Source organism: Vollenhovia emeryi, unplaced genomic scaffold (assembly GCF_000949405.1).
Source record: "Vollenhovia emeryi isolate VEMERY1.0 unplaced genomic scaffold, V.emery_V1.0 DF939169.1, whole genome shotgun sequence".
In the NCBI taxonomy this organism is placed as follows: domain Eukaryota; kingdom Metazoa; phylum Arthropoda; class Insecta; order Hymenoptera; family Formicidae; genus Vollenhovia; species Vollenhovia emeryi.
Genome location: NW_011967197.1, coordinates 943,275 through 956,296, shown reverse-complemented (window position 1 = coordinate 956,296; position 13,022 = coordinate 943,275). Strand labels below are relative to the sequence as shown.

The 13,022-nt window shown below is 36.7% G+C and overlaps 3 protein-coding genes across 8 annotated transcripts; all 3 read right to left on the bottom strand.

Moving 5' to 3' along the window:
* Nucleotides 1-114: 114 nt before the first annotated feature.
* LOC105564027 (asparagine--tRNA ligase, cytoplasmic) lies at nt 115-3,061 on the bottom strand. 2 transcript variants are annotated; one of them, XM_012016099.1, is made up of 10 exons: nt 2,949-3,061; nt 2,679-2,748; nt 2,107-2,514; nt 1,883-2,040; nt 1,651-1,794; nt 1,415-1,563; nt 1,216-1,344; nt 884-1,133; nt 549-812; nt 115-475 (listed from the first exon to the last, which is right to left on the bottom strand). In XM_012016099.1, the coding sequence occupies exons 2-10, from the start codon at nt 2,701-2,703 to the stop codon at nt 344-346; spliced, it is 1,659 nt and encodes a 552-aa protein (XP_011871489.1). In that variant the 5' UTR covers nt 2,704-2,748; nt 2,949-3,061; the 3' UTR covers nt 115-343. The 2 variants fall into 2 exon arrangements, with proteins under 2 accessions (XP_011871489.1, XP_011871490.1); XM_012016100.1 differs by having other exon boundaries at nt 2,962-3,052.
* A 384-nt stretch (nt 3,062-3,445) lies between these two features.
* On the bottom strand, nt 3,446-10,281 carry LOC105564025. 5 transcript variants are annotated; one of them, XM_012016095.1, is made up of 11 exons: nt 9,973-10,281; nt 9,723-9,877; nt 9,101-9,395; nt 8,306-8,873; nt 7,902-8,130; nt 7,607-7,797; nt 7,411-7,521; nt 4,458-7,328; nt 4,152-4,396; nt 3,784-4,054; nt 3,446-3,696 (listed from the first exon to the last, which is right to left on the bottom strand). In XM_012016095.1, the coding sequence occupies exons 3-11, from the start codon at nt 9,181-9,183 to the stop codon at nt 3,637-3,639; spliced, it is 4,629 nt and encodes a 1,542-aa protein (XP_011871485.1). In that variant the 5' UTR covers nt 9,184-9,395; nt 9,723-9,877; nt 9,973-10,281; the 3' UTR covers nt 3,446-3,636. The 5 variants fall into 5 exon arrangements, with proteins under 5 accessions (XP_011871485.1, XP_011871484.1, XP_011871486.1 ...); XM_012016094.1 differs by having other exon boundaries at nt 9,723-10,281; XM_012016096.1 differs by lacking the exon at nt 7,411-7,521 and having other exon boundaries at nt 9,723-10,281.
* Nucleotides 10,282-10,367: 86 nt separating this feature from the next.
* Nucleotides 10,368-13,022, bottom strand: LOC105564024. The gene is made up of 4 exons (XM_012016093.1): nt 12,873-13,022; nt 12,477-12,785; nt 11,823-12,088; nt 10,368-11,752 (listed from the first exon to the last, which is right to left on the bottom strand). The coding sequence occupies exons 2-4, from the start codon at nt 12,557-12,559 to the stop codon at nt 11,157-11,159; spliced, it is 945 nt and encodes a 314-aa protein (XP_011871483.1). The 5' UTR covers nt 12,560-12,785; nt 12,873-13,022; the 3' UTR covers nt 10,368-11,156.

Below are 13,022 nucleotides of genomic sequence, written 5' to 3'. Positions count from 1 at the left end.
CAGCTTTTGCCAACACATATATACTATTCGTTATACAAATACTGTGCCAAGCTCACACAATGATACACCATATTTTGCACAAGGATGGAGAATAATGAGTACTCCAAGCACACATACTTGATCATAGGTCCTTTATTTAGGTTTCCCACAAGTTTTCTTTGTAGTTATGTATAATTAATATTATCATATATGCATATTTCAGAGTAGAACGCAGTACTGTATAATTTATTATACATGTATAATTTAATAGTAGAACGTGACAAAAAAATTATAATAGAAAGTGAAACACATCTCGTAAGTGTAACTATCGAGTTAATATGCATATTCTTGTGGAATATTCTTTTTACGGGCGACAACGCTCTAGGAAACGCGGATACAAGCACACCTCGCGTATGTGATATCTGTTCAAGAGCCAGCACAAAAATCGTTCTAATCCCAATCCATAACCGCCATGAGGACAAGATCCATATTTCCGCTGTAAAGTAACATAATTATTCGAATTTACAATATTCCACTTACAATTCAGAATTTATTTTCTGCGTACTTACCTGGTCTGTGTACCAGTAGTACGGTGTCGGATCAATGTTTTCGCGGGTGTAACCCTCCATCATCTCCTCATAATCCCAGATACGCATCGAACCGCCAACGATTTCGCCCACATTCGGTAGAAGCACGTCGACAGACTCGGTCAAGCGTCTATCCTCTGTGCAACGTTGCATGTAAAACGACTTAATTTCAGCGGGAAAACGACAGAGCATTATTGGCTCATTGATAGCATCGGTCATCTTTCTTTCTGGCATTTCTGGAATGTCCTATAAAAGACAATAGTTATACGTTTTGTTTGAATTCAGTTGACGAGAGAGATACAAGAGCTTGATCATACTTCTCCGAACTCGTAAAAACTACCATCTTCTTTTGTGATATTGTTCTCTCTTAAATATTCAATCGCGTCGCTGTAGTTCATTCGCTTGAAGGGTTTCTTGGGCACTTGGAAGTTAGGATTCAAATCTTTGACGACTTGACCGTACGGCGATTGTAGAACTCGCTCGACTACATCGCAAATTAAATCTTCTAGTCGATCAAGCAGATCATCAAATGTGATAAAGGGACATTCTGCCTCAATGTGTGTATATCTAGAAATGAATTCGATATAAAAAAAAAATAGTTACAAAGAGGACAGATAATTTCTTTAATATGAAAAATATATATACGAACTCGGCAAGGTGACGACGTGTTCTCGATTGCTCTGCCCGATATGACTGGGCAATGCAGTATACATCACCCATGGCTGGTAGGCATGTTTCAAGATACAATTGAGAACTTTGAGTGAGAAAAGCGTTTTCTCTGAAAGAACATTAATTAGCTCACTGATAACTGCACGATTAATAACTCGTTCTATTTATCTATCGCATACCCAAAGTAATCTAATTGGAAGAGCGTTGAACCACCTTCCACTTGAGTTTGCACCAGAGTTGGTGGAGTTACTTCATAATAACCACGCTCCCTATAATGTTCTCTGAACATTTGCATCAATACGGATCTCATTATTAAGATTTTGGATGTCTGAAATTGATATGATTTTAGAATTGTGATGTAAATCCAACAGATTACATCAAAATCTCTAAGAGCATTAAAACTTTTTTGTCGTACATTTTCACCTCTAATCATTATATGCCTGTTGTCCAATTGTACATCAGGAAGAGCTTCTTCATTCAGTATTGAATCGGCGCCACCAGAAGGTGACGGTCCAATAAGTTTCCAATAATCAACGCATAATTCGTGCCCACCCGGTGCCTGAAATTAAATAATGTATAAGTATACATTATCTAAATGCATAGCACATCAATGACTTAATATGATATATTAATAATGTCAAATGTACATTTTTTCCTTCAGGAACAGCTTTCAAAACCCCAAACAGTTCAACAGCAGCTTCTGTGGCAAGGATCAAGGCATTGTATGTTTGACAAAGCTTATCAGTCAGTACACACTGCAGAAAGCCTGTTCCATCTCGCAACGTGATGAACATAAGAGCTTTGCCTACAATAGAAATTGCCCAATAAATTATCACGTTCTGTTAGAAATAAGCTTAATTATATTGCATACCTTGCCGCCTTAGTCTATGCACCCATCCATATAGCTTGACTCTTTGATCTCTGTGACTAAGAGCATCTTTTATCTTGATACGTTTTGCCTCGGGCAGAGTCTTATCCTCTTCTACAATGATCGCCTTGGCCTCTTCGAGATTCTTAATTCTCTTTTCTTCATCATCCAACAGCTTCTTCTCCTTCTCCTCACTCTTGTACTGCTCTCTAGCCCAAATCTTCTGCATCTTTTTCAACTGCGTCTTCGATGCTGGTTCATATTTCTTGCCACTTTCACGAGAATCCTGATAGATAATTGGAAAGGGTTCCTTTTCGGCATGACGCATTGCTCTTAGAATAGTTTTAAATGGGCTGCTCTCCGAGCCATCTCCCGTCTCGTCGCTACCATTCTTGTCTGACGTATAAATACCTTGCAAAATATTTATTGTATCATGTTTTTGGTGTTGCTTATTTAATTAGCTATAAAGTTAATACTCTGACACAAACAACGTATAATACATAATTTATTGCCATCCTTGTTATCATTCTTTATTGTAGCTCTCACTACTATTGCATCAGTCTGATGTAACTTACCTGGTAAAGCTGCCTTCTCCGACATACTGGCTGATAAATTTATTTGAAGCTTATCACTGAATAGTCTATCCTACAAAAGAATATTTTTGTTATTAAATTATAATTTTGTACTACATACCGGTTAGCACATGTTAGTGCAATTTTTTATCACAAGATATTGTAACAATATTATACACAACGTATAGCATACTAAAGCTATAAATCATGATTAGCATGTTATCTTAAGTTTATTACACAATATGCTTTACAAAGAAGAAGAAATATTCTTACTTTCTTATCGTACCCGATAAAAATGCAACAAAATGCAACGTGTAGAAAACCTAAAGCAACCAGCACGATACTAGCCCGTTTTTACACTGTGTGTAAAGGTAGCAATCGCAAAATTATGCAATTTTATTGACAAGTTTTGGAACGCAAATATAACGATTAAGACGAGAGACCTCTTTCGGGAAAATAAAAGATTTGTAATTATTCCGGTAGAGAACGCGCATGTCAATTCGCGTTCTTAAACTCATCGAGAAAAGTCTGTGGTTCACGATTATTCCGACAGAAAGCTCTCCCTGTTCCAATTTTGTCACATGCGTCTGAAGCTTCTTTAAAATCAGTTTCAATTCCCAAGAATGTTTTCAAAACTCATGAGAAGTTCAATAAATATTATTAAAACCGTTATTGAATTTTGATAAATAATTTTTTAAAAGAATTACACAAACTCTGAATAAATTTTAATATGATACAAAAATATTTCATTATCTTACCATAAACACATGTCTGTACAAATAACATTTTATTATTGAACATACGTTCTGAATCACGTTAATTAAAATTTTTCCGTCCCAAATATATCATCCATTGTGTTAATGTTTAATTACAGATATTCATGTATGTCTATATATTTTATTACAAATTGTAAAGAACTTATAAATCTAGGTGTTCTCAGATATATTTCATTTTTGTAGAACTATGTTTTCCTGCGAGTCCTGCCCTTAGCGCTCTGTTCCGAGGTATAAAATGTAATACACTAAAATCAAAAGTTCACATTATTTATATATGCATGTTCCTTAACACATGGTCATATCTAAGTTAAAGAAAAAAGAAGAATAAGTACCTGTTGATCTAGAAAGCTCATAAGATTAGAGAGCTTACATTTAAACCCATGTGTTTTTAACGTAGAACGCAACTGTTCAATATCCACAGGTTCGTACTGTAATATTTTATTATGTAAATCTTTATCAATATTGATTAATCTCATAAAGGCTTCTGTGATGTCCGATGAATGAGGGGAACCTGGAGAATTCTCCAGTGTTGCAGATGACGCAGTTTCGTAAAACTGCATTTCTTTGTTAATTGTTTCTTTTGCAGAACTTACACTATCGTTGCTGCAACAAACACACGGTGCTCCTTTATTATATTTACAAATAAAGTGTCATAAAAAATATTGTCAAGAAGATAAACTAATATTTACATAAAATTTACCTATCTTGAGAACAAGGCAATTCATTATCACTGTCTTCGGCATCACTCGATTTTTCCAAACTGTTATCATTCACGTTTCGTTTTTTCGTTGGTGGACCCTCGTCTTCATCACTCGAAATTTCAGTAATTTGCTGTCCTACCATTTTCTCAGGCACTAAAGGATGGAGTTCGTTATAAATATGCGTTAACAGTTTCACAGCTCTGTTACGCTTTTGTACCTTTAGTCCATATTTCTTCATTTCTCTCTGGAAATTAACAATTCGCTTGTGAAAAAAGATCAAGATTTATCATTATCAATGAACTTACGTGTAATTCAGGAGTGCCCATATTGTTGTAATCAGGCGGAGGTGTAACATCTTTATCAGTTACTTTAGGCGTTTGTGCATTGCCAATGTTATGAACGTAATTGCATTGAAATTGCAAGGCTACACTTGTAGATGTAGCCCCCTGATTACTTAACCTATTTGTATTAATCTGCCCCTCCGACAAAGATTTTCTTTGAAATTTCTTAATGCTTGTAAAATTTTGAGTCAAAACTGTAACATTGTTATCTAAGTTTCCACGATAATCCGCTGCTACATCTTTACCTTTGATGCTTTCACGATTTTTGTTTTTAGTATTGCGTGCATTACTATTTTTTAATTCTGCCGTACTTAACGTGTTAAATGATAGACTCTTCTCCAAAACATGTGGTTTCTCGTATTTATCAATATCGACGTTTGCAAGATATATATCATCTTCAAAATTAAAAGAAACATCAACCGATTTTCTTAATTGGTGAGTAGTTGTTTCTGATACATCTTCGGTACAGTGTTCATTTTGAGATGAGCTTCCCATATTTAAAACCGGACTGCAGCTTTCATCCTTTGAAAAGTCTGGGCTAGAGGATACCATAATCGGACTTGGAACAGATTCCTGTTTCTCATCATCATTTAATCCAGATTTTTGTGTCATAGACGTTATCTCCGTGGTATTTAACTTATCTTGATTTGATTTAGTTGGACTATTAATATTCTTTCCTTCCTTTGTCATTGCTTTTGAAAATTTCTCAACTTCGAGCAAGCGATTGCTGTTTTCATTTTCTACATCCACTTTGCTATCTTCTGTCCTTTTTCTAGACTGTTTTAAAGAATGAGACATGGTATCCTCATGGTCGGAGTCATCGTTCTCTGAAACAATGTGGCTAACATTGGAAGATATGCTTTCCACATCTGTGTCTGACGAAAGAATTATATCCGCATCCTTTTGTGTCAAAACACTTTGAGCCAAAATTTTATCTTTCTCATCCTCACTAATGTTATTATCTTTATTGATCGAATCAGAAGACGTACTTTTATGATACAGATTACTGTCCGATTTATTTCTACTGATTGCTGAACGATACTTTGCTATGCTGTTGTCTTTGTGATCCCTCATGTATTTAGAATACATAGAAATTTCTCCCTCATTCGTTTCCATGTCAAGAAAGGTTTCGCTAAGCGATTGCTTCATTGTTTCAGAGTGTTGTGAACATTCTGCTGGCACAGTTGTGTCTTGTTTCATAATGCTCATATGTTTCTTATCTGGTGAAGTAAAACTTTGTGTACCGTTCAATACATTATTATAGGAAGATTTTACTATCTCCTTAGAAGACAGAGAATGTGTAGGCGAACTATTAGTCTGCTTAACACCTCTTACTTGTTCATTAGAAAGACGGGAATAAAATTCTGGATTTTTATCAGCGAATGACCGCATATGCTGCTCTATCATAGTTAATCTACCGGGTCTTTCCTTTGTATCAACTGACTGTTTAACATTGTCGTAAGGTAGCCGATCAAAACCATCATGTTTATCTACATGAAATGGATTTATCTGCCTTATGGAAGACGTTTGTGCAAGACATTCCACGTTCGAATTTAGTACCGTGTCCAATTTCGCGTTTTCCTTCTGGACTTTTTCGATGAATAATGTGAGATTACTTTTTTGTTTTATTATTTCTGAAGAACGATCTTGGATATATTTCGATTTACTTTGAGGAGTATCGACTAAAGAATCTTTATACAAATCGTCGGTAGAAAATTTCAAGGAATTTGATTCGGATTCTGCATCAATTTCCATTACATTTTTCGAACAGGAAGGTACGTCTTTGTCGAACTTCGAATATTCGGCGTCCTGAGTTTTCAATGATTTTTGACTACAGATGTCATTGTCCGCATCTTGTTTAATCAAATTCAGTAATATGTGAATATTAGAATCGTCGAGGTCTTTAGATTGTACTGTGGATTTATCGCTATGTATCGTTACAGGCGTGTCATCAAACAAATCGGGAGATGCACTAGCTTCCGATCTTGTGGGTGTATTACTTCTGGAATTTATTTCATCTGACATTAAAGCAGATTTTTCGTCTTGCAACAGACACAAGTTCTTTGCAAGTGTATAATCATTTTCAAGAGAATCATCCTTGACATCCGCCTGTAATAGCGTTTCTCGAGGGCACTGAATGTTTCCCACAATATCATGTGTACGATTAGGTGATCCGTTAGGAGATTTACCCAAGTTCGGAATATTTAAAGTCCTTTCTACATTTAGATGTCCAATTTCTGTATCTTTTTCACAAGTATAATCATGTTTAACTTCTGCTACATTAGGTTTACATTCCTTTTGACGCAAATAAGTAAATAAATCATGTACTTTGTACTTTCTTCCTAAAACTCGAACACCAGATAAAGATGTCTCGGAATCAAGTATCTTTGAATATCTATCGATTATCCCACAATAAACAAATTCTAAAAAAGCTAAGGCAACATCATAGTCCGTGTCGTGCCAGCAAATCTTTTCTTTGGCAGTAGAGAATTCTGTATCATTGGAAACTACATCAAGTAAAATATTTGTGCAACGCGTATAGAAAACTAATTTATGCGTCCATATATATCTGCCGTTTTTCACGAACACAATAATGTCACTTGCAGAACTGTCGTTAAGTATGTTTCTCCAACTGATTACTAGATTGTCAAGAAATTTCTTTTCCTTGCAACACATATTGACTGTATTTGGAGGGATCGTCAATGCTTCATCATTGTCCTTCATTTCCACAGTTTGTATTTCCTCCATTTCCTGCATTTGTTCATTATCCAAAGATCTATCGTTCTTTATACTTCTTCCGTCCATTTCCATACGTTTCATAAGATTCTGCTCTTCCTACAAATAATGATATTATTATGTGCTTTGCGTATAGTATTCTAAAATATATAATTTTGCCAGTACACAATAGTTAACTTACATCTAAGTTCTGTTCTTTCTTTTCTATTGGCGGTATTTGAAGCGACAAGTGATTTACATAAAATATATCTTGAATTAGAATTAGTTTTGTCCTATCCCACAATGTATTCTCCTTGAAAATAATACACGAATTTTTAAGTGTGCAGTGTGTTCGGACTGACAAATAATTTTTACTACAAAAACTTAAGTGTAATTACAATTTTATGTAATTGTTGAAGTAATTTACTCTTTAGAACAAGTTTCTCCTTATTCGATTCTTCTGTTTTTTCTTGGGATCTTTGAGTAAAATCCTCACATCCCATAAGTATCTCAGCTATTCTCTCTGTTAAAATACGTTCCCTTTCTACAGCCGTGCGTCTTTGCAAAATAGTTGGTTCAGTGAGCTTTCCTTTTCAAACAAGAAAACAGAAAAAGACAAAATCAGAAACTAAAATATAAGTTTCTTATTAGTTGTAGGATTTATCAACTGCATCAGTTAATATAAGTAATTACTTTTCTTAGTTTTCTTGGTAGGCAAATTATCTGTTGGTAACGTGTTTCTACTAAACCCGAAACTTTGCAACGTTGCTTTCTGAGGACATTCTACGTTATTATCTGGCACGGACGAATTAGAGGACATTGCCATGATCTGTGCTTCATCCCATTCTTCTACCTCTTCCTTTTCATACAGAGACTTGGAAAGTGCTAAGGCAAGCTGGAGGTCAGGATCATTGCATGATCCCTGAAAAAAATGTTATAAATAACTAAAATTATTTATTATACGTGTTATTTTGTTACCTACTTAATCGTTTATTATAGATTTTGAGAGGATTCGCTCAAGTTAGACTTCAATTAAGTTCCCATAATCTGACAATGTGAGAGTCATCGAATTGACGTTGAAACGATTAAATACCTACCGGTTTACGTGCAGCAGGCTTCTTGTCTTGTAACAAAGGAGCAGAGAGTAGCCCCAACAACTTCCTTTCCGAGGCTTGCCGTTCTTGCAGCTGCACAGCATCCATCAACTTCTTTGTGGACACATTATTTTTCGTAGCACAACTTTTCGTATGTACAGTTTGCGAGTTTTCATCTTTAAAACTTTTTAAACACAGTGGGCATACGTAAGCCGTTTTCACGTCAGTTGAGCTCTGCGGCGATTCTACTTCCTTCTTTTCAGATTTGAAAAAAGACGATTCAATCAACGGTTGTTGTACCCCGCGAGGAATCTTTTTATTTTGTAATGAGTTTTTGCTTTTGGACTTCCTTTCATTGTTAATAATTTTAGGTTTACAGTGCGGTGCTTTCTTCTTGGCCTTATCCCGAAGTATATTAGAAGAAACCTTCGACTGCACGGAACATATTTTTTTTGGCGATTTAAAATTCAATATACTGTCATCGTCGCACGGAGATTGGGACGTAGAAGCGGTATCATTCTTGTTGTTTTCATTATTGCGATTGCCAAAGAGCGCAGCCTTATTATCTATGCTGAGTAAAATAACATTCCACGTTAATTTAGATATTTTGCTTCAAGTGTCTCCTATCAATAAATATCTTTACAAGTGCAAATTTAACAGGAAAGAATGTAATAACAAAACCACTGCGAGATGTTTTTCATATACTTTAAATATATTCTTATATATTTTCAGAAAGGTACATGTTACATTAAGTCAAACTTACCAACATTTAACATATTTTAACGTATGTCGTAATACCTTTCTTTATCATTTCGCCTTAACCTCAACTTCCTTCCCTCCGTACTACCAGGCTTACAGAATCCGTCCCCCTCAACGTCCATAATTGGTGTACTTTAAATGCTCTGATGTTTAAGCATTAGCTTGTGTATCCTTCAGCTCGGCCTCCGCTTCTTTAGCCCGCTGTCTCTCCAACAACTTTTCGATAGGGCCTCTCAAAAGTGGAGATGAAACATAATCGTGTAGCATAGACCGCTCGTCTTCGGTGACTTGTTTCAGTTTATTATACTCAGCCAACACCTTGGGATCGTTGCAACTGCGGAACAAAATTTAGCACATGAATTAGAACAGAGTGGGAGCCCGGCGAGCAATTACGCCCGGTCTACAATGAGTTGTTAGTCGTTAGTCAGAAGTCGGAACTATATGTCGGTCCTTTTTCTTCCACCCAGAAAGGAAAAGGATCAACATATAGTTGCGACTTCTGACTAACGACTAACGACTCATTGTAGACCGGGCCTTAATTAAACGGGCGTTACACGGCTAGATTGATTGGAATGCTGAATATAAATGAATACCGTGGAGCGTAGGGATTGATCATCTGAAAAATTTATTTACACGAGTGCATACGTAAAAAAATACCTACTGTCTTCTCCAGGAAATGTACATCACTCCGGCGTACCAAACGGTTATGAAGAGCGATGTGAGTCGAACATATTTGTTAAGCGGCGTATTCCTGAGTTGACGTGGTTTCCTGTGCGTCTCGTCCGCGGGATCGCGAACCATTTCACGGAGATCGTGCTAAAGACAGAATTTTAAATAATGCCAGCGTGATTACGGGTTTAAGGGCGACAATTAACTTTACAACGAGATTGTGGCGGGCATGTGACACTAACCTATAATCAGATGCATGGTTTAAAGATACGAGGTGAAACATTGCGCAATGCAATCAATTTTTGGGGACAAATTGCTCATTGGTTCTTCTTGCATTCAACCGCAATGATTTGATGGTTGGGGCAAATTTCTGATTGGTCAGTTCGGTAGTTTGGGCCACTTCCGATTGGTTGACACTGCGCATCCACCAGATTGCTTCACCTTGTATCTTTACACCATGATCAGATGTTTCCACCAAAAAGACTAGAGACCAGGAGACTCAACTCCAGTGGTGGGGGTAGGTCAAGATTGGTCGCATTTCATGGACACTGTTCGCGCTGAACCTATTCAAATCTTTAAACTAGGTTTAAATAGAGGCGTCTACTTGATTTATCAAAATAATAAGAGAACAAATGTATAAAATGTTAAGTCGTATTTTTATTGGCATAAATCAGTTCACATAATCCGTATATATTCGCATAGTACCCATCTGTGTTAAAAAGAAAATCTGTCTTTAACCAACGATATTCGTGCAAATTTACGATAGTGGAATTTATAATAACTGTACGACGCAACTTGTATTTCACATAGTGTCCCTCGTCTCTAGTTCATTGTATCACATTTCACAGAACACTGGATGTCGCTCAAATGTACCTCGCAGGATTCGATACATCTGGTGCATTTCAGTTGTACTGCAATTCTCCCATGTAACGCACGAAAAACAAGTAATTAATACAATATAAGATATCGATGAACATGTAAGACAGTTAATTAATAGACCGTCGCACTTTCGGCTCTCCGAGTACTTTTGAGAGTGAAAGCGTGGATGTAACACAATTACGCAAATACAATACTTATACAATACACGAATATAATATATGGAGCAATTTATTCGAGTGTATTATCTCTTTCTAGAAATATATTGCAGAGGATAACGGCATCTTTTAAACGATAATATAATCCCAAATGGACAAATACTGTTGGCCGCTGTTTATCCAAGGGTAACAAACTTGTGGGAATCCAGTTAAAACACATGATCACATATCAATCTCGTACGAAACGTTGTCAAGTTAGCGATAGAATGAGCCAAATGTACAGCTATGTGCATCAATAATGTGGAATTAAACTAAATACACCTAAATCATCTACATATGCTTTGGTAGAAGCACAATTAATAACTATTTAAAATTAAACAAAATGTAAAGCTTCACATGGAAGTCGGCGACCAAAAATTCATCTCTCTTAATTCCGACGGTTTGACCTCGAGTACGTTAGCGTAAACGGACGACTTATCCGCCGATTTTTCTTCCTTTCCAATGTACGTGAGATTTTGCGAGGATATCGACTTCTTTCGATTGAGCGGCTTGGGTGGTGGCTCCATGTCTGGATAGAGCTCGTCTTCCTCGTCTATCTTCGCTGTAATAACTTCTCTGGATTGGCCGAGTATGCTCGACAAGATCCAATTACCCTGATACTTTTCCTTATCCGGCACGAACGCGCCCGTGAAGTATCGATTGTGAATCTTCCTGCGTGCTTTCGGTGAACTATCCGGGCTTCCTGCTGGCGATGCCAACGGCGTCGCCGGTAACGACTTGCTGACGCTCTTCGCCGGGTTCTCCGTCTGCTGAGGACGCGAGTCCGGCGTGAATACCTTGGTGAATTTACCAGACATCATTTGACTAGCTACATGAACGATTGATTTCCCACAAAGAGCCGGTTCACCATGAAAACCGTCATCCGTCCCCTGTGATTTAGGCTTTACATTTCCGCTCGTCGAAGCTTTATACACTCTAATATCACCATCTAAAACGACATCGAGCGTGCGTTAGTGGGTGCTGTATTCCCAAAGAATATAAGATCTTCGATAATATACCTTTACTATTATTTACAACCGGTATAAACGGTTGACATGGCAAAGGGTGTTTGCTAAAATCAATCTTCTTGACATCTTGCAAATCAGAAATGGTCTTTTCATTCGTTATCTGATTCGTGGAGCTTGAAATATTTTCATTTAAAACCTCAGTTACGATGTGCTTTAATCCGTGCTGCGGCTGAGTATTTTGCGACCTTGGGTATCTTGCGTAAAAGAAGCTGTCATCATACGAAGGTGGACTGAATGCGGCTTCGTCAAAGTCAAACCTAAAAAAGGAAATGTATGAAATTACATTAATATAATCAGTAACGGTGAGTGCATAATTAACATAAATGACACAGATTGCAACGCTACTTAGATCTCTTGTTTAATTCAGCAGTCCCTTTGTATTACTAAAAAATTAAAATTAAATTAGCCCAAAATTAAAAAATTAATCTCTCGACAAGACAATGGTAGAATTAAAGTATATTTATAGAAAGAATTTATGTGACGAAACGTTTGCAGATGTTTGACTATAAATAAGACACGAAGCAATTTGGCAGAAAACCAATGCACATAATGCAACAACAGTTTCAAACAGATGTCCCAATACACACAGCTGGCAATTGTATTAAGCGTTACCTCCGCAAAAATGTGTCGAACGGTAAAACCTACCTATTGTCCATTCTCCCCTTCATCCATTGCGGCAATGAAATCCCACTACCGAGAGATCTGTCCTGCTGTCCTGAAGTGTCCATCCTCGTACTAATAAAAAAACTCCCAACAAGATTGAATTTTTCACGTTAATTACAAATGTACAAATACACAAAAAGACAAAGGATGACGCTTCGTTATCCACATTACTCTCGAACGGCCGGTAAATGTATACGTGCTATTGTTTGTACGGTTGTATAATACAAAAGAATTAGTAGCAGCACTCCAGTTTTTTTTTTAGAGTATCGACCAAGTTACTGTTCGACTGATCTGCAATTTGTCAAGCGCGTTAGGATACGGAAAAAATCTGTATTTATATACGACAAGAACGGACATGCGAAGTGGATCGACACTTACTTTTCTGTTAGTGTTTACAGACGAGATTTTTATGATTATCCTCATAATTACAACCTGCTGCTACTGTCGACGGAAATAGCAATGAATGAACGCAATATTGATAATAAGATTACGCCATGTTGATAATCATAATGGCTGACAATCACAAAT